This window comes from Oncorhynchus masou, chromosome 27 (assembly GCF_036934945.1).
Source record: "Oncorhynchus masou masou isolate Uvic2021 chromosome 27, UVic_Omas_1.1, whole genome shotgun sequence".
NCBI classification, from domain to species: Eukaryota; Metazoa; Chordata; class Actinopteri; order Salmoniformes; family Salmonidae; genus Oncorhynchus; species Oncorhynchus masou.
In genome coordinates, this window is record NC_088238.1 from 31,094,520 (window position 1) to 31,115,040 (window position 20,521).

Below are 20,521 nucleotides of genomic sequence, written 5' to 3' on the forward strand. Positions count from 1 at the left end.
ACATGCTGTGCACACTCTGCCCTCAAAGAGAGGTCGAGACAGAGCTGCATTTCCTTTTCCACTGCGAGGACTTTGCCGACATACAGGCAATTTTCTTCTGCAAAAAAAGGAAAACAAATATGACTTTGAAAGAAAAACATTGGGAGAAAATAACCTCTCTAGAAGGAGAGGGAGAGAGAGAGAGAGAGGGGGGGAGAGAGGGGGGGAGAGAGGGGAGAGAGGAGAGAGGGGGAGGGGGAGAGAGGGAGAGGGGGAGGGGGGAGCGGGGGGAGAGAGAGAGAGAGAGGGGGAGCGGGGAGAGAGAGAGAGAGAGGAGGGGGGAGAGAGAGGGAGAGGGGGGAGGGGGAGAGAGAGGGAGGGAGAGAGAGAGGGAGGAGAGAGAGAGGGAGAGAGGGGGGAGAGAGAGGGAGAGAGAGAGAGAGAGAGAGAGAAGGGGAAAAAAAGAAAAAACAGCTCATATCATATCTGAAATAGTATCTGTACTTGCACTGGGAACAATCTGTATTCAGACCAAAATACTTCACTGAAACAGAAAACGGTGTCCTACTGGAGGACATCGAGAAATCACTGGATGAGGGAAACGTGGTCGGAGCAGTCTTCCGTGACATGAACACGTCCTTTGACATAGTTAATCACAGTGTACTGATCTCCAAACTCCACATGTTCAAGTTCTCAGACAAAGCCATACGCCGGTTTGGTTCATACCCCCAGAAATTCTGCCACCACAATATGAGATTTGCTTTGTGCATGTAGTTGTGATAATGTGCTGATATGTGATTCAACGTCATTTGAATTGATTATGCATGACTTTCTTTCCTTTTGTGTTCCATAAAAGACATTCTAGGGAAGGTTGTTGACATTTTGCGTTCGATAGAAAACACCCATCGGAAAATTGTTTGTTCAATGTGTCCATGTGTTTGCACTTGTCCCCATCCAAATAAACCAAACAACAAAAGAGATGAAAATAGACAGAAAGAAATAGCACGAAGGAGGAGAAATAAAATGATTACCGTTTTGTTGTCATGTGGTTAGATTGGTAAGAAACTAAGTGTTGTGTGATTGAAAAACGTATGCGTGTATGCACACATGGGAGAAAGAAGGAGAGATGAAATGGAGACACAAATCAAATCTCGAGAGGGTGCATTGTTGATTACGCCTGTGAATCATAGAGAATGTCTCGAAGCCCTATAAGAAGCGTGGTGCCACAGCCGGCCAGGTTAGGAGGTTCTCTAGAGGATTGTGACTATCTAATCGCTCCTCCAGCCTTTTATCTCCCCTCGCTCAGACACTCACGTGTTTCTGCCCGACGCAGATCATAAACATAAGAATACATGGAGACTGTTCTGGATGCCTGTACACTCCCCTTGGCAGCTCCTGTGCAACCAGAAGGACCCCTATAAAGCCACTGCCAGGACCATAAAGTGTTTAGAGAAGTACAGCAAACTGAACTGCCTGTAAGATTCCCATATGATGTCTATTCTAAAGCTAATTGCCATATAATGTGTAATGGAAAAGGATCTATGGGCAGCCAGTGATACGCTGTAATCGTCACTGCCTGTAATGTGTTTGCGTGTATCTGTGCGCGCGTATGCGTGCGTTGTCTGTGTACACATTATCCCTGGAATGAGTGTCTGGCGCCACCACAATCTGACAGCCAGCCCCGCAGGACAGGTCTTTTATGTGCTGAGGTTAGTGAGATGGAAACAGCCAGGGAGGAAGATGTGGAACAGGGAGCTGTTGGTTGGTCGATGGTTGTTGACTGCCAGCTTCTATGCTCGTTTATTTGTCTGTATCGCTTGTCTAACAAGACCACCTTTTGCACTTGTGTTTTTTTGTGTCATTATTGGTTTAACACCTATTCTCACACCCCACCCCCCCCCCTCCTCTCTCTGTCTCTCTCTCTCTCGCTCTCTCTCGCCAATAAAACAAATAACACTACACACTCTCCCCTGTCTGATCTCGTTAACCTAGTTAAAGCATATGTATATTGTAACTTCATCCTACTGCTACGATTGGATAGAGCGAGGCTGTAACTCACCTCCTTTTCACATCTCCTTGCATCTCTCTCCATCGCTCATATCACTTAGAGCTGTTTACTGATACTATGAGAACTAGCTTAATGGCGATGTCATTTGCTACCAAGCCATAAATGTGTATAATATCTAACGAGGAGAATGAGGGTGGGGGGAAAAATATGAAACGATGATGCATGTTCTGTCTGACTCAAGTCTGTCATTTAGGCATTTTAAAACACTTCCTTCCTTTAAAACACTTCCTATTACGGCAATCGTCTAATCCAACTATGAACGGACAGTTTACGGATACGATTATCGCTGGTCAGATTAGCACACCAGTAAATAACTAACGTTACACCGCAAGTCAGATGGCTCGTTGCAGAAAATGGTGCATGTTCAAAATGATAACCAGCTAATGTTAGCTACCTACATTGGCAAAGATTATGTATATACTGACAAGAAACATGTCACTCCGCCCTCACAATCGTTGTCTACAAAGCAGCACGGTGGGCTGTAATTCCTGCCCATCCTTTCTTTGGATTGGTGGATACATCTAATTTATTGTCATCTTATTTTGAATAGTCAATGAGGGTTGATGACAACCACGTGTATTCAATGGAGAGAGATGCTATGCTACTAGCCTTAAAGTTGCCAGGATGTCATGTGTCCTACTTATATCAGTACACTCGTAACAACTTAAGCATTACGAAACATCTATTAGATCAAATAAACCTTAAGTAGCAAATAAGCCATACATTTTTTTGTTGACCAAATTCCACACTCATTGACCTCCATGCAAAAGCTTCCTTGCTTGGTGGGCAAAACATCTAATTAAATGCCACCAGCTGGAGGGAAGGAGATATTCTGCCGAGTTGGGCCTCACTCTTCCTCTCTGCCATTAGCTCCTATCTGATATCTTTGCACCATGTTTATCTAGCCAGCTAACGAGCATAGTAGCTAATATAGCTAGGTAGCTAACACCACAGATGAAAAGGTTAGTTATTGTAATCTTTGCTAACAAGTCACATAGCTGCTTAGCTAACTTGCTTATTGCATGCAAGTCAAGGGCACATCAACACCAGCCTTATTATTATTAACTAAACTAATATTTGCAACAGGAGTTTGATTTTGGTCACTGTGTCAATTCATCCATTTCTCAATATTGCAACTTTCTGTTGGAGAATGAGCTAGCTTGCTGCTGCTGATTTGCTTCAGCATTGTGCAGTGCTCGTGGCTCAGGCAGTGAATGGCGCCTGGCATAGCAGCAGCTTTGCTATGTAGAGGGACTATCAGAAAAGCCGACAAAAAAAAAAGCCGAGAGAATGGTTGATGGCCTATAGACTAAAAAAGGCTAACATCGGCCCGATATATCAACTCAGACGATTATTGGTCGTTCTCTAATATGTAGTAATGCACAGTACCAGTCAAAGGTTTGGACACACCTACTCATTCCATGGTGTTCTTTATTTTTTACTATTTGCTACATTGTAGAACAATAGTGAATACGTCAAAACTATGAAAAAACACAAAAAAAAGTGTTAAACAAATCAAAATATATTTTATAATTGAGACTCTTCAAAGTAGCCACCCTTTGCCTTGATGACAGCTTTGCACACTCTTGGCATTCTCTCAAGCAGCTTCATGAGGTAGTCACCTGGAATGCATTTCAATTAACAGGTGTGCCTTGTTAACAGTTAATTTGCAGAATTTATTTCCTTAATGCGTTTGAGACAATTATTTGTGTTGTGACAATAGGTCAACGGAAGATATCCCTATTTGGTAAAATACCAAGTCCATACTATGTCAAGAACAGCTAAAATAAGCAAAGAGAAACGATCATTACTTTAAGACATGAAGTTCAGTCAATGCGGAAAATGTCAAGAACTTTGAAAGTTTCTTCAAGTGCAGTCGCAAAAACCATCAAGTGCTATGATGAAACTTGCTCTCATGAGGACCGCCACAGGAAAGGAAGACCCAGAGTTACCTCTGCTGCAGAGGATAAGTTCATTAGAGTTAACTGAACCTCAGATTGCAGCCCAAATAAATGCTTCTCTGAGTTCAAGTAACGGACACATCTCAACGTCAACTGTTCAGAGGAAACTATGTGAATTAGGCCTTCATGGTCAAATTGCTGCACAGAAACCACTACTAAAGGACACCAATAATAAGAAGAGACCTGCTTGGCCTAAGAAACATGAGCAATGGACATTAGACAGGTGGAAATCTGTCCTTTTGTCTGTCTGATGTGTCCAAATTTGAGATTTTTGGTTCCAACCGCCATGTCTTTGTGAGACGCAGAGCAGGTGAACAGATGATCTCCGCGGTTCCCACTGTGAAGCATGGAAGAGGAGGTGTGATAGTGTCACCAGCAAAGCACCCCCTCACCGTCTGTGATTTATTGAGTATTTGGCACACTTAACTAGCATGGCTACCACAGCATTGTGCAGCGAAACGCTATCCCATCTGGTTTGCGCTTAGAGGGACTATCATTTGTTTTTCAACAGAACAATGACACAACACACCTCCAGGCTGTGTAAGCGCTATTTAGCCAAGAAGGAGAGTGACGGAGTGTTGCGTCAGATGACCCGGCCTACACAATCACCTGATCTCAACCCAATTTAGATGGTTTATGATGAGTTGAACTGCAGAGTGAAGGAAAAGCAGCCAACAATTGCTCAGCATGTGGGAACTACTTCAAGACTGTTTGAAAAGCATTCCAGGTGAAGCTGGTTAAGAGAATGCAAAGAGTGTGCAAAGCTGTCATCAAGGCAAAGGGTGGCTACTTTGAAGAATCTCAAATATATTTTGATTTGTTTCACACTTTTTTGGTTACTACATGATCCCATAGTTTTGATGTCTTCACTATTATTCTACAATGTAGAAAATAGTAAACAAATGTACATTTTAAAGTATTTTTCGTTATGTGTTGGACCCCAGGAAGACGAGCTGTCACCAATAAAATCTACATCTAAATCTCTCCTCTCTCTTCACCTTTCCCTCCAGGTTCTCCCCAGCTCCAGGACAAACACAAGCATTCCAGAGAGAACTCCTGCCTCTCTTCCAGGGAGAGACCCGTCAGTGCCATCTACCCCAATCCCTTAGACCCTGCACAGGTGAACATACACAAACAAATCAATACTCAGACAAGTACAGTTATAATACCTTAATTAGGATCTCTGCAGTCTGAACCAAAAGAGCTCTTCAGCCGGCATGAAATGTCACTCATAGTATGGATTTCTCTAAGTTAAGACTGTAAAACCTGAACTCCACATAAGTCAAAATATCTTACTCTCCTTGATGGATTTTGTAGCTTCAGTATTGTGCTGTCTTGTTTGCTATTTCTAGAGGGCGACCCCTCATCAAATAGGTGACACCACACTACCCCGAAGTGATCCTAACCTTTCTGCACCAGACAAAGGTAAAACATGTCTCATTGTCTTGTATGTCATCTCAGTCATTCTCCCCATCTCTCTTTCCAGTACATGAGTATATAAGCCCAAAATCATTACATCACCAAAGTATCCTGGGCTATGTGTCATACCAAGACACTGGCGGCCTGCTAAACAGTCGCTTCTCATCCCAGTCAGTCAAAGAGATCCTAGCTGTGGTCATCTGTCCGGACATGAGTGTAGTTGACAGACTGACCGGTGAGAGTGTGACAGACTTTGTCTGGAGAGGAGACATCTGCTTCAATGACAGCCTCTCCCCATGAGGTCTATTCCTTCTCAGCTCCATCAGTATTCACAGTCAACAACAGACATGCGAGGAATCCCAAATGGCACCCTATTCCTTCTATAGTGCCCTACTTTTGACCAAGGCCCATGGAGCTCTGGTCGAAAGTAGTGCACTTTATAGGGAATCGGGTTCCATTTGGGACACACACACACATTAAATTGATGCTTTTTTTATATTAATATCAGAACGTGTGACAACACGTTTATTCCCCAAGGGTTGATGGGATACGCCTTTTCGGAAGGTTATCCATATGTATAAATGCATATGTGTGTCCGTTTTTTATCCACAGATGCCTGTTTTGTATATTTTGTATATTATATAAGCGCTTTATATTTTTACATATTCCAGTGGGGCGGCATTTCAAATCTAGTTTGGAAGGGCCCTTGTGTAATTAAAAAAGCTCAGCTGTTTGATTGCGTTCTGTGAAACTTCACTGAAGGTTAGACGTTCAGGGAAAATTAACTCATGAAATTAGTATTTTATAGAAAATATAAAACATATGTGGAACTTTAATATACCTGTTGTTTTTTGTTATCACGTCGATCCACAAGCACGGTGGTGTGCCACTTTAAGGTGTCGTCACGCAGCCTAAGTGGAAATGCGCAAACCTGCTCTTTTACACCAGTTTGTGGAAGAATGAACTTAACACAGGAAGAGCACCTTCATATTAACAGGAGAGAACAGGGAAGTGTTATTTACAGTGTGATTTCTCTCACTGCATTCTGAACAGCACAGCGAGGGTTTAAGATCAACTAAAACTTGTCCGTTGCATGATATTCAGTACATAAGAAGATTGAGGTGTGGTTGATCGTTAATAATAATAATAATTCATCATTTGTATTTGTCCTATTTCACACATACGTATGTATTCATTGGAAAGGTGTTTTTTTGCACATCACACTCTCTCTGAGACACCCTCGGAGAGCCGGGGTCACACCCAAGGTCTGCCATTCAACGGCGATCGTGGAGCAATTATGATGGAAGTGCCTTCCTCAAGGGCACATACATAGATTTTTTCACCTTGTCGGCTCGGGAATTCAAAACTAGCGACCTTCCGGTTACTGGCCCAACGCTCTTAACTGCGAGGCTATCTGCCACCCACACACATTTAAGGTGCAGTCTGTCAAATCTCCACCTGCCCATGCTTTATATTTAGGCTCAGAAGATCTTGAAATGTAGTAACTCTGTCATAAATGATCAGTTATAACAACCGACAGGAATCCCTACCTCTGTTATCAAATGTTCTGTTATTGACTATGATTACATTCTAATACAGATCTAGATTCTAGTCTACATCGTCTGATGTGTTGTGATATGTTGTGTCGTGTTGTAACCCAATGAGCAGGGATTGATGCATGTCTGTCTATATGTTTGTACACCAACATAGTGAGAACCACCTTCAGTAGCCGGAGTCTAGACAGTGTAAAAGAGGTCAACAACACACAGTTCTCTGACACTGTGGGAAAGTTGCTCTGTCCCCCTGTACCTCCTAGGCCACCATACTCAGGTAAACCAATCAGAACACTTGACCAATGAGGAATGGCACTAATCCTTTCCCCCATATTTTGACACCTGGTGCTTCCACCTGCTCTCTTACAAGGCTCGTTGTTACGATGTCAACTCTCTGCTATAAACTCAGCTGCTCTCTTCTATTCCTCCTGGTTTGCTTCTATAAATAACTTCTCCTTCACATGATGTACACATACTGTATAATAATGGTCTGTATTCTAGCCTGGGTGCCTGTCTGTTTCTGCTCTAGCCAACTTGTTTTTATCCTGCCAAAGGCAACTATCTAGCACTGTTGAGTACACAAATTGTCCAGTACCAAAGCTATTTATTCCTTCGACTTATTGTTAATTGACTTGCCTAGTTAAATAAAGGTTAAATAAAAAATAAAAAAACTTTAAACTTATGAACAATAATTAACTATCTGACAAGCTTTGGTACAGGAGGAAAATCAAAAAACAATCTATATGATTGACTTTGATGATGATTGCAGAAGAGTTGCTATAGACAATTAAATTGGTCAAGCTCACGTCATAAAGCCGTGAATACGTTATAAATGTCTTTTATCTGAGGGGACAACCCGTCGAGAGGGCATATTTTTCCTCTGCTATTACCGCCTGCTACTCTATAATCCAAACGATATATAATAACTATAACCAGTTAGACTCAACTATACTATAAGATTGTATAGATGAGCCTTCTCATTACATCTCCATCCACTTTAATCTCTGTGGTGCTTCAGGGGTTCATTAAATCCCCAAACAGCAAGCCTACACACACGTAAACACACACATGCAGTGCACACATACAAACAAACATATACACACACAGTGCACATAACTCCCAAACTCCCACTTTTCAAGCCCCGAGCCTGACACTTCCAGTAAACTTAGACTTATGTTATTATAGTTTTTTAGTTATATATTTATTTTGTGATTCACTAGAGCTGACTTTTCCCCCTGTTGTTGCGTTGAATTGAGTGTTTTGCCCTCCAAAGAGCAGCTGTTGGATGTGTAAACAGCTTAGTGCTGGCTAAGGACCCGCGACTGTGAGATTATTTGATTCATAGATGCCCAAACCTACTGACGTCCTCAGCTGTGGAGGGTTCACTCCGGTGTCATCAAGTCGACTGGTACAAAATGGTGGCAGGAGTTAAACGTGCCCTCTTTTCTTTCTTTCTCTGTTTCTCTCCGGTTGACTGTCAACAGGCTCTTCAGCCAAGACTATGAGGTCGCAGTCCCCTCTCCCAACATCCAGATCTCCACAAAAGGTTGGTGTTGTGGTGTGTGATTACATTTGTGTCCTCTAGTGTTTTTCTGATGCTGCTGATCTGAATGTACTGTGCACTACAAATAGGGTCAGGAGGACAGCATGGGATCAGAACCCCGAGTTCTTCATTCCAGCAGTAGATGACTCATTTGATCCTGTTTGCCTGCATGCTTGTCTGAATGTGTGCGGGTTTGCATACATGCATGCTTGCATGTGGTACATGGTGTATGTATTTGTGCATGCATGCGTCCATCTGTGAATCTGTGGTTACTGGGCTGTGACAGATGACACTGATCCGGGTTGGCCGGCCCATCTAAACAGAACTCAGCTGAGTCCAGGGCCCTGAAGGAGTTCTCTCAGTATAGCATCCTGCTCACCACTTAAACCACACACATTCACAAGTTTAAGTGCCAGGCATTAAAATTGGTGAAAAATACTTATTGAGGAAGTGGAGCGGATGTTGGAATGAGGATTCAGGAGGTGAATGAGAATGGACCGGATGAAGCCAATGGCTGCAGATGAAGGATCCAGGGAGTGGACTCTGTAGGGTATAGCTTTGAGTCTCAAAACATCATCTCCAGTTCTTGATAGTTAGGCTGCTGTGGTGATGGCAATCAGTCCTATGAGATCCTTGGAATAACCTAAAATATACTAGATAGAAGGTAGAGAAGGAGCAATGCAAGACTTCAAAAGGCTAGTAACACCACACGAGATGCACTGCTGAACAGAGAGGAGTCTGATTAGCAATGAATAGCAGCAGCTGATGCTTGTTGAGTTGCTAGGGAGCTGCGTTCAAGGCAACAGGTTAAAGTGTTGCATTCAAGTCTGGTCCTCTCTCCTGAAGTTTTATTCTTAACACCATAACAACCCTATGTCTCCCCCACTCATATACCAATGAACCTGGTACCGTATTTTATTAAACAACTGCCCTGTACCTTTCCTGTAATCTTTTGTGGGTTGTTAGCTAGCTGCTGGTGAATATATCCTGTTGAGGGTTGAGGCCAATGGAGCTGTGTATTTACAGTTGAAGTTGGAAGTTTACATACACCTTAGCCAAATACATTTAAACTCGGTTTTTCACAATTCCTTACATTTAATCCTAGTAAAAATTCCCTGTCTTAGGTCAGTTAGGATCACTACATTATTTTAAGAATGTGAAATGTCAGAATAATAGTAGAGAGTAATTCATTTCAGCTTTTATTTCTTTCATCACATTCCCAGTGGGTCAGAAGTTTACATACACTCAATTAGTATTTGGTAGCATTGCCTTTAAATTGCTTAACTTGGGTCAAACGTTTCGGGTAGCCTTCCACAAGCTTCCCACAATAAGTTGGGTGAATTTTGGCCCATTTCTCCTGCCAGAGCTGGTGTAACTGAGTCAGGTTTGTAGGCCTCCTTGCTCGCACACGCTTTTTTCAGTTCTGCCCACAAAATTTCTATAGGATTGAGGTCAGGGATTTGTGATGGCCACTCAAATACTTTGACTTTGTTGTCCTTAAGCCATTTTGCCACAACTTTGGACGTATATGCTTGCGGCCATTGTCCATTTGCAACCAAGCTTTAACTTCCTGACTGATGTCTTGAGATGTTGCTTCAATATATCCACATACGTTTCCTGCCTCATGATGCCATCTATTTTGTGAAGTGCACCAGTCCCTCCTGCAGCAAAGCACCCCCACAACATGATGCTGCCACCCCTGTGCTTCACAGTTGGGATGGTGTTCTTCTGCTTGCAAGCCTCCCCTTTTCTCCTCCAAACATAACGATGGTCATTATGGCCAAACAGTTCTATTTTTGGTTCATCAGACCATTGTACATTTCTCCAAAAAGTATAATCTTTGTCCCCAAGATGCAGTTGCAAACCGTTGTCTGTCTTTTTTATGGCGGTTTTGGAGCAGTGGCTTCTTCCTTGCTGAGCGGCCTTTCAGGTTATGTCGATATAGGACTAGTTTTACTGTGGATATAGATACTTTCGTACCCGTTTCCTCCAGCATCTTCACAAGGTCCTTTGCTGTTGTTCTGGGATTGATTTGCACTTTTCGCACCAAAGTACGTTCATCTCTAGGAGACAGAACGCGTCTCTTCCTGAGCGGTATGACGGCTGCATGGTCCCACGGTGTTTATACTTGCGTACTATTGTTTGTACAGATAAACGTGGTACCTTCAGACGTTGGAAATTGCTCCCAAGGATGAACCAGACTTGTGGAGGTCGACAATTTTTTTTCTGAGGTCTTGTCTGACGACTCTCTCTCTCTCTTGATTTTCCCATGATGTCAAGCAAAGAGGCACTGAGTTTGAAGGTAGGCCTTGAAATACATCCACAGGTACACCTCCAATTGACTCAAATGATGTCAATTAGCTGTTTAAAGGCAGAGTCAACTTAGTGTATGTAAACTTCTGACCCACTGGATTTGTGATACCGTGAATTGTAAGTGAAATCATCTGTCTGTAAACAGTTGTTGGAAAAATGACTTGTGTCATGCACAAAGTAGAACTTCCGACTTCAACTGTATGTATGTACACTACGTGAACAGCTTTCTCCTGGCATCTGCCAAACCCAGATTCGTTGGACTGACAGATGGTGAAGCGTGATTCATCACTCCAGTCCACTAGCGCTTGGCATTGTGCATGGTGATCTTAGGCTTGTATGTGCTGCTCGGCCATGGAAACCCATTATTTGAAGCTCCCGACGGAAAGTTATTTTGCTGACGTTTCTTCCAGAGGCAGTTTGGAACTTGGTGGTGAGGGTTGCAACCGAGGACAGACAATTTGTATGTGCTACATGCTTCAGCACTCGGCGGTCCCGTTCTTTAAGCTTGTGTGGCCTACCACTTCACAGCTGATACGTTTTTGGTCCTAGACGTTTCCACTTCACAATAACAGTACTTACAGTTGACCGGGCCAACTAAAAAACATCTTGGTCGACCGAGAGTCATCTTCTTTCCACCAATCGATTGGTCAAAATGTTGAAACTTATTTTTACATATTTAGACAGACACACCCTATGTGTTTGAATAAAATTAACTACATATGCACTGAGCTTGTCTGATGCATTAAGCACACTGTTTGATTAAATAATTAAGACACAAATTACTTAAGAAAGAGCCTGATGGTCATACTGTGTTAAAAAAACAAAATGTGAGTGCCTGTGTGACTGGCGCACACTGTCTCGCTCTCCTCCCTACTGCAGTGAAAAGGCACCACAGCACAGCAAGTGTTTATTGAGCTGTCCGTCCTGAAGCTGCAACATCATGTCAGCCATTTAGTTTCTTACTTGTTTCTGACTGAAAAGTTCTGTTATCCCTAATTTGTTTAGGAAATACATTCCCTATTCCCTCAACACTTGCTCTCTTTGGTGAAAAATGTAACATCACATGCATGCGACCAATAGGGCCTTATTTATTATTTTGGCTGAGTATTCACAGCTCTATTTGTTTTTTCATTTTTTTTTCATTTTAAAACTAAAATGGTTGATTTGCTTTTCAAAGCACGAATGGCTCGTCTGCGGTGTGACGGCATGGACGAAAGAAGGATTGATTGATAGACACAGTAGCCTAGATATGGAAATATAGGCCTAAGTAAGTTATGGTATTAAGACTAAGCAGGACACGCTCTTAGGCCTACAGCTCGATGGTGGTTATACCAGGCTGCAACACCAAGCCTCCTAATGATAATGACATGACGTATTATTATAATGATGATCATAATAATAATTGTAATAATTACAATAAGAAGGGGATCAAGAAAAAGGAGGATATAGGAACGAGAGCTGCGTGCATATTACCTGTGACAAACCGGTGCTGTTAGATTACAGTATAAATGTTCTGCCTGTTTGGAAGTGTAAACAACACTACATATTTTATAAGTAATACTAGTCTGTTCTAATGAAAAAACTAATGTAAAGCCTTTATTACAGCATAGCAAAGAATAGCGAATCTATGAAATTGCTTTCTCCAACATTTTGACTTTGAATGAGGCTTGGTTCTCACGGAATCAGCAAGCTATTAAACAAACACTCAAACAGGCAAGAGAAGCAATATCTGTCTTATTTCTGTAGATATATATGGATAATTTATAAAGCCAGGCACATGTAACAGTTAGGCTGTTGATTATAGACCTAATTAAGTTGGGATTTCCTTCTCTCCTCACATCTTAGACAGTTAGGCTAAGGCAAGGGCTGTTTCCTCGTCTCTGCTGCTGCTGCTGCCTCTGCCGCATTGTTCTCAATCCTAATACGCTGGTTAATTTTCTATTATGCACATAGCAACATAGGGAAAGGCGCCAATTCTACGGTTCACTGGATTATGTTTCAGAACCGCGGACAGCAACCGTATCCAATGCGGGAGAAAGCACAATATTATTATACACACTACCGTTCAAAAGTTTGGGGTCACTTAGAAATGTCCTTGTTTTTGAAAGAAAAGCATTTTTTTTTTTACATCAAATTGAAATACAGTGCAGACATGGTTAATGTTGCAAATGACTATTGTAGCTGAAAACTGCAGATTTTTTATGGAATATCTACATAGTACAGGGGCCCATTTATCAGCAACCATCACTCCTGTGTTCCCCAATGGCATGTTGTGTTAGCTAATCCAAGTTTGACATTCTGCCTAGAAGACCAGCATCCCGGAGTCGCCTCTTCACTGTTGGTGTTTTGTGGGTACTATTTAATGAAGCTGCCATTTGAGGACTTGTAGGGCGTCTGTTTCTCAAACTAGACACTCTAATGTACTTGTCCTCTTGCTAAGTTGTGCACCGGGGCCTCCCACTCCTCTTTCTATTCTTGTTAGTTCCTGTTTATGCTGTTCTGTGAAGGAAGTTGTACACAGCGCTGTACGAGATCTTCAGTTTCTTGGCAATTTCTTGCATAGAAAATACCTTCATTTCACAGAACAAGAATAGAATGACGAGTTTCAGAAGAAAGTCTTTGTTTCGGGTCATTTTGAGCCTGTAATTGAACCCACAAATGCTGACGCTCCAGGTACTCAAGTTTTATTGCTTCTTTAAGCAGAACAACAGTTTTCAGCTGTGCAAACATCATTTCAAAAGGGTTTTCTAATGATCAATTAGCCATTTAAAATGATAAACCTGTATAAGCTAACAACGTGCCATTGGAACACAGGAGTGATAGTCTCTGATAATGGACCTCTGTACGCCTATGTAGAAATTCCTACAATAATCATTTTCAACATTAACAATGTCTACACTGTATTTCTGATCAATTTGATGTTATTTTAATGGACAAAAAAGGTGCTTTTCTTTTAAAAAACAAGGACATTTTTATAATGACCACAACATTTTGAACGGTAGTGTATATTAGTGTTGCACCATTATTTTTTCACATACTATAACCATATACAATTTCAGTATCATGTCTTGATGATGGACTGACATTCCCGTGGCCTCCTCAATGGATTAGTCCACTGAGACAGGCGCCAATCAAACATGCGTGGGGGTGTGTGCCTGACTGAATACCTGTGTGTGTCGAGGGTGTGTGCCTGACTGAATACCTGTGTGTGTCGAGGGTGTGTGCCTGACTGAATACCCGTGTGTCGACTGAATACCTGTGTGTGTCCTGACTGAATACCTGTGTGTGTGTGCCTGACTGAATACCTGTGTGTGTCGAGGGTGTGTGCCTGACTGAATACCCGTGTGTGTCGAGGGTGTGTGCCTGACTGAATACCCGTGTGTGTCGAGGGTGTGTGCCTGACTGAATACCTGTGTGTGTCGAGGGTGTGTGCCTGACTGAATACCTGTGTGTGTCGAGGTGTGTGTGCCTGACTGAATACCTGTGTGTGTCGAGGGTGTGTGCCTGACTGAATACCTGTGTGTGAATACCTGAGGGTGTGTGCCTGACTGAATACCTGTGTGTGTCGAGGGTGTGTGCCTGACTGAATACCTGTGTGTGTTGAGGGTGTGTGCCTGAATGAATAGCTGTGTGTGTCGAGGGTGTGTGCCTGACTGAATACCTGTGTGTGTCGAGGGTGTGTGCCTGACTGAATACCTGTGTGTGTCGAGGGTGTGTGCCTGACTGAATACCTGTGTGTGTCGAGGGTGTGTGCCTGACTGAATACCTGTGTGTGTGACTGAATACCTGGTGTGTGCCTGACTGAATACCTGTGTGTGTCGAGGGTGTGTGCCTGACTGAATACCTGTGTGTGTCGAGGGTGTGTGCCTGACTGAATACCTGTTTGTGTCGAGGGTGTGTGCCTGACTGAATACCTGTGTGTGTCGAGGGTGTGTGCCTGACTGAATACCTGTGTGTGTCGAGGGTGTGTCGAGGGTGTGTGCCTGACTGAATACCTGTGTGTGTCGAGGGTGTGTGCCTGACTGAATACCTGTGTGTGTCGAGGGTGTGTGCCTGACTGAATACCTGTGTGTGTCGAGGGTGTGAGCCTGACTGAATACCTGTGTGTGTCGAGGGTGTGTGCTTGTGCATCTCTATCTGTTCTCCTACTAATGCTGTTGAGTGTTCTGACAGTACTTTGAATGTCTGTGTGCTATATGGTTTCTCTGTTGGTTGTCAGGCAGTATTGAACCACAATTGAATTATCTTCCCCCTCTATGTCGTCTCATGTTCTCATCCACATTGGCTTTCGCCTGTCAGATAACTCTGCTAATGAGCAATTTATTATCTAGCACCAGCCTGCATCTGGCAAGGCAGTTTAGGAGTGACATTTTAACAGGATTTTACAAATCTGCATTGAGAAATTAATCTTTTTTGTTAGAAAATAAAATACAGTTTATCTTTGCACTGGCAGTTTTTTATAAGTGAGGCACAAACAGCAACACAAATACAACGCCTTATGGTTGTGTGTGTGTGTGTGTGTGTGTGTGTGTGTGTGTGTGTGTGTGTGTGTGTGTGTGTGTGTGTGTGTGTGTGTGTGTGTGTGTGTGTGTGTGTGTGTGTGAGATAATGGGGCCTGTTGGAGGTCTGCTGAGGGGTCTTCTTTGATTGTGCTGTGAGGGACAGCTCAGCGCTCCAGGCCTTTGAGATTTGTGGGGAATATTAACATATCAACGAGCATTTAGCTTCAGTCTTGTTGAGAGAAGTTACATGAATATTTCGAATTGTCAGACAGAAACATGAATTTGCTGCGTCGCAGCACGACAAACTGTAGCAAAAATAACATATCAATTGTCCACTCCACTAAATCCATTTAAGAGTAACAAGATATAACAGTATTTCCATGTAATTTCTCAGAAAACATTTTGACAACGTATTGGATTCCTCACGCTGAAACTGCCGGATATTGTATTTCTCCATCCCAATGGACACTGACGTATGATGAGGTGGAAAAAGCACTGTGGCACTGTCAATCTGTCTGGTGTCTTTATCCTTATCCTTCATAGGCTTTATCGTTCCTTTATGCTATACCTCATTAGGCTGTGAAACACACATGTGCAGTCTTAAGGAGATTGGTACTTTTTCTGTTTGAGCAATTGGCTGTGGTTGGTTCTCCGTTTCTGATTGTCTCTCTGTTTCTGTCTCTCCATAGAGTTCATTGCCGCCCTTCACGCCCTCACCCACTGAGTGCCAGTCGGCTGGACTGGTGTCCAACTCGCCCGTCCTCTCCGGTAGCTACAGCAGCGGCATCTCCTCCATGAGTCGCTGCAGTGTGTCCGAGGCGTCGGGCACCGAGGCAACCACTGGAGACCACCCCGCCCACCAGGGGCCCACCATGCCCAACTCGGTCTCCTCGGGCTCGGACGAGCTCATCCGCCGCGAGAACAAGACGCCGCCGCCCTACAGCGTGTACGAGCGCTCCAACCCTCGTAGGCCGGTTCCCCTGCCCCACAGTCTCTCCATCCCTCCCAGTGTGGACCCCCCGGCCTTGCCCCCCAAGCCTCACCAGCTACGCACTAGCAGCATGAAGCTGGTCCCAGCTTCGGACCCTCGCAGGGCCGACGGGGTGCCCCACGTCCCCAGACCCAGACCTCTCCCCAGGAAGGTCTCCCAGCTATAGGCTGGGTGAGGACCTACAACCCTAGTGGGTTGATGGGTGACACCACTGGCGCGTTTTGCACTTTTTACACTGTCTTCTCTTCAGTTTGGTAATCCCAGGCTCTGCCCAAGACAGACTCAAGACTCGTGAGTCGGTCTCATTGTGAAGATCTTTATTCGAAAGGGCTTTGCAATGACTGACTTTGTCATTCCGCACTTTTAGCTCCAGTACAGTAGTAGGTTCCACATGGTAAATTGCTGCGTTTATCAGAAGAAAAATGAAGACAACGAATTTAGGTGTCGATTTTTGATAGATGTAATAGGTTATATATAGGTTATATATAAGAAGTGTTTTGCCTTAAGTATTGGAAACAGAGTCTTTTATCCATGAGTCTTGCACGTTTTTGAAGTACACTGTACTTTTCTATATAGCTAAAAGGTGCTAGAGGTCTCATGCATATGCATTTCAGTTTATGGTAGTAGCTGAGGGTGTGTTCACATACATCAAAAATGGTACCGGAACAGGAATGAAAGATTTACCTATTTAATCATTTCTTTCATTGTCATGACCATTTGAAAGTGCTGTGTAGCTAAAATTGATGCCTCGTTTTTATTCTTGGAGAATTGTAGTCGTAACTAGTTCAGAAATCCACCCCTTTCGTGATATTGAATCACTCAAATCTCTTGACCTTTCTTCAAGCTCTACTCTAAGCCATAAAGAGCTCCTTCCATCTTTGAAATCCACTTTCTTAGACCAATGCACATGTTTCCAAGAATCCATTGTTCTTGCATCTGACATGTGCCACTAAATTGAAGGCTGTAGCTCTAGTAACTTGTGTCTTATTAATTGGAGGCCATTTGCTGTAAGAGGGGCCAGAGATGTGGACACACCCTAACCCTCCTGCATGGAGTGCAGTATGTATGTGGTGGTGGATCCTTTGGGGTCTACCAAGTATTGTGCCAAAGGAAGATGTACTCTATGTATGCTGTAACGACAAACTAGAATCCTGAACCTGGAAACACTCCATTGACTAGACCAGCTGAGTTTGTACTAGCCCACAATGAAAACAACAGACTTTGAGACAAATCCAGTTATTAAGATGAAAAGTCATTGTGGGGGGTATATGAATAACAACTGTTACAAGTAAGGAATGGGGATATGAGATTAGCACAAATGAGTTTGAATCTGCGTTAACAGTGGTTGCATCACCAAGGACTCACTCTACCTCTTGAGTTGTAATCCTGGCGACCACAATGGGCATTTGAAGTGCAGTATGTATGGTGGAAAAGATGCCCGCTATCTGCCACCCAGTAACTGCCGGCAACTCGTACACACACACACACACACACACACACACACACACACACACACACACACACACACACACACACACACACACACACACACACACACACACACACACACGAGGGCTGCTCTTCTATTTGAGAATCTTTTTAGAACACCATTTTTCAACTAATCATTGTATGGTCACGCTTGTACAGTACAGACGAGTGAGTTAGAGGTCTCCGTTTGACATTCGCGGTGGACAGAGTGTACTGGTATCGCGTCCACTTCTCCTGTTCTACGGTATCTAGGGAGTCGTCACGTCAGGTGGTTTCTTGTCAGTGTTTTATGAAGAGAAGACGACACTGTTTTTTTTGTAATAAAAAGTTTTTTAAAAAATGTGCGTAAATATTGATCACTTAATTCAGTACAACGGTTTTCAGAATTAACTTGGGTATGGTTTGTATGTTTCACTTTTGTATGTTTCATTTCCTTTTTAATTAGTTGTGAATTGTTTGGATCAAATATTCACATTAAATCAGTACTTGAGAAATTGTAAATTATATAATGATGAGATTGTTGTAAGTATGCCAAATATACTACCTTTTGTGTATTACTATTATTGTAAATATTGTGTTTTTAACAAAGTGTAGCTAATACACATTTACAGCTTTGAATGTTGGAACAGCAAATTATTGTTATAAATGTCAAAAGAATGCTGTTTTAGTGAGTGTAGAAGTCTATTGTAATGCATATCTACACCTACAGTAACACATTTACATGCTCAATAAACTGCCCTGTAATAACAGTGTGCTCAAGCATACCTCTAAATCATTCCCAGCTCTAACCTGTTAAAAACAATTCAGTGATAATTACTTCGATAATAGTTGCCTTGTACAGTGAGGGGAAAAAAGTATTTGATCCCCTGAAAAAAGTATTTGATCCCCTGCTGATTTTGTATGTTTGCCCACTAATTTTAATGGTAGGTTTATTTGAACAGTGAGAGACAGAACAACAAAAAAATCCTGAAAATGAGGGAAATTAGTATTTGACCCCCTCAGCAAAACATGACTTAGTACTTGGTGGCAAAACCCTTGTTTGCAATCACAGAGGTCAGACGTTTCTTGTCGTTGGCCACCAGGTTTGCACACATCTCAGGAGGGATTTTGTCCCACTCCTCTTTGCAGATCTTCTCCAAGTCATTAAGGTTTCGAGGCTGACGTTTGGCAACTCGAACCTTCAGTTCCCTCCACAGATTTTCTATGGGATTAAGGTCTGGAGACTGGCTAGGCCACTCCAGGACCTTTTGCTTCTTCTTGAGCCACTCCTTTGTTGCCTTGGCCGTGTGTTTTGGGTCATTGTCATGCTGGAATACCCATCCACGACCCATTTCCAATGCCCTGGCTGAGGGAAGGAGGTTCTCAACCAAGATTTGACGGCACATGGCCCCGTCCATCATCCCTTTTGATGCGTTGAAGTTGTCCTGTCCCCTTAGCAGAAAAACACCTCCTTCGCATAATGTTTCCACTTCCATGTTTGGTGGGGATGGTATTCTTGGAGTCATAGGCAGCATTCCTCCTCCTCCAAATACGGCGAGTTGAGTTGATGACAAAGAGCTCCATTTTGGTCTCATCTGACCACAACACTTTCACCCAGTTGTCCTCTGAATCATTCAGGTGTTCATTGGCAAACTTCAGACGGGCATGTATATGTGCTTTCTTGAGCAGGGGGACCTTGCGGGCACTGCAGGATTTCAGTCCTTCATGGCGTAGTGTGTTACCAATTGTTTTCTTGGTGACTATGGTCCCAGCTGCCTTGAGAACATTGACAAGATCCTCCCGTGTAGTTCTGGGCTGATTCCTCACCGTTCTCATGATCATTGCAACTCCACGAGGTGAGATCTTGCATGGAGCCCCAGGCCGTGTGTTTCTTCCATTTGCGAATAATCGCACCAACTGTTGTCACCATCTCACCAAGCTGCTTGGCGATGGTCTTGTAGTCCATTCCAGCCTTGTGTAGGTCTACAATCTTGTCCCTGACATCCTTGGAGAGCTCTTTGGTCTTGGCCATGGTGGAGTTTGGAATCTGATTGATTGATTGCTTCTGTAGACAGGTGTCTTTTATACAGGTAACAAACTGAGATTAGGAGCACTCCCTTTAAGAGTGTGCTCCTAATCTCAGTTTACCTATATAAAAGACACCTGGGAGCCAGAAATCTTTCTGATTGAGAGGGGGTCAAATACTTATTTCCCTCATTAAAATGCAAATCAATTTATAACATTTTTGACATGCGTTTTTCTGGATTTTTTTGTTGTTATTCTGTCTCTCACTGTTCAAATAAACCTACCATTAAAATTATAAACTGCTAATTTCTTTGTCAGTGGGCAAACGTACAAAATCAGCAGGGGATCTAATACTTTTTTCCCCTCACTGTATGTGTACAGGTTGAGCGATCACAGCCATGTTTATAGTGATCTTATGTGTACTCTAACGTTACATGATTCAGGATCAGCTTCGTGTCGTCAAAGTCATTCCCACACAATGCAACGATAATCGCGTACTGTGGGACCTCAAGGTGATGTGGTAATAGTTTGAGAGGAACTGGTGCGTGATCAGATAAGACAATGTGCGCACACGGGGGAAATGTTCCTTTAAACCGAACACATCTAATGAACGTCTCCTCTTTAGTCTGCTGGGTGAGTCGGTGAGCCTGGATTGATGGTACTCTTCATAACATCACATCACCGCCAAGAGGAGTACCCT

General features: G+C 43.0%; 1 protein-coding gene across 4 annotated transcripts in view; it reads left to right on the forward strand.

The window, feature by feature from the left end:
• LOC135515992 (dedicator of cytokinesis protein 4-like) overlaps window positions 1-17,306 on the forward strand; it is a 137,720-nt gene extending 120,414 nt beyond the window's left edge. For 3 of the 4 annotated variants that reach the window (XM_064939909.1, XM_064939912.1, XM_064939911.1), the window contains 5 exons: window positions 5,019-5,128; window positions 5,361-5,433; window positions 7,138-7,257; window positions 8,465-8,526; window positions 16,028-17,306. In XM_064939909.1, coding sequence (XP_064795981.1) covers window positions 5,019-5,128; window positions 5,361-5,433; window positions 7,138-7,257; window positions 8,465-8,526; window positions 16,028-16,495 — 833 coding nt within the window. In that variant the 3' untranslated portion in view covers window positions 16,496-17,306. The remainder of the gene's footprint in view (window positions 1-5,018; window positions 5,129-5,360; window positions 5,434-7,137; window positions 7,258-8,464; window positions 8,527-16,027) is intronic. The other variant, XM_064939913.1, reaches the window with a different exon arrangement.
• The last annotated feature ends 3,215 nt before the right edge of the window (window positions 17,307-20,521 follow it).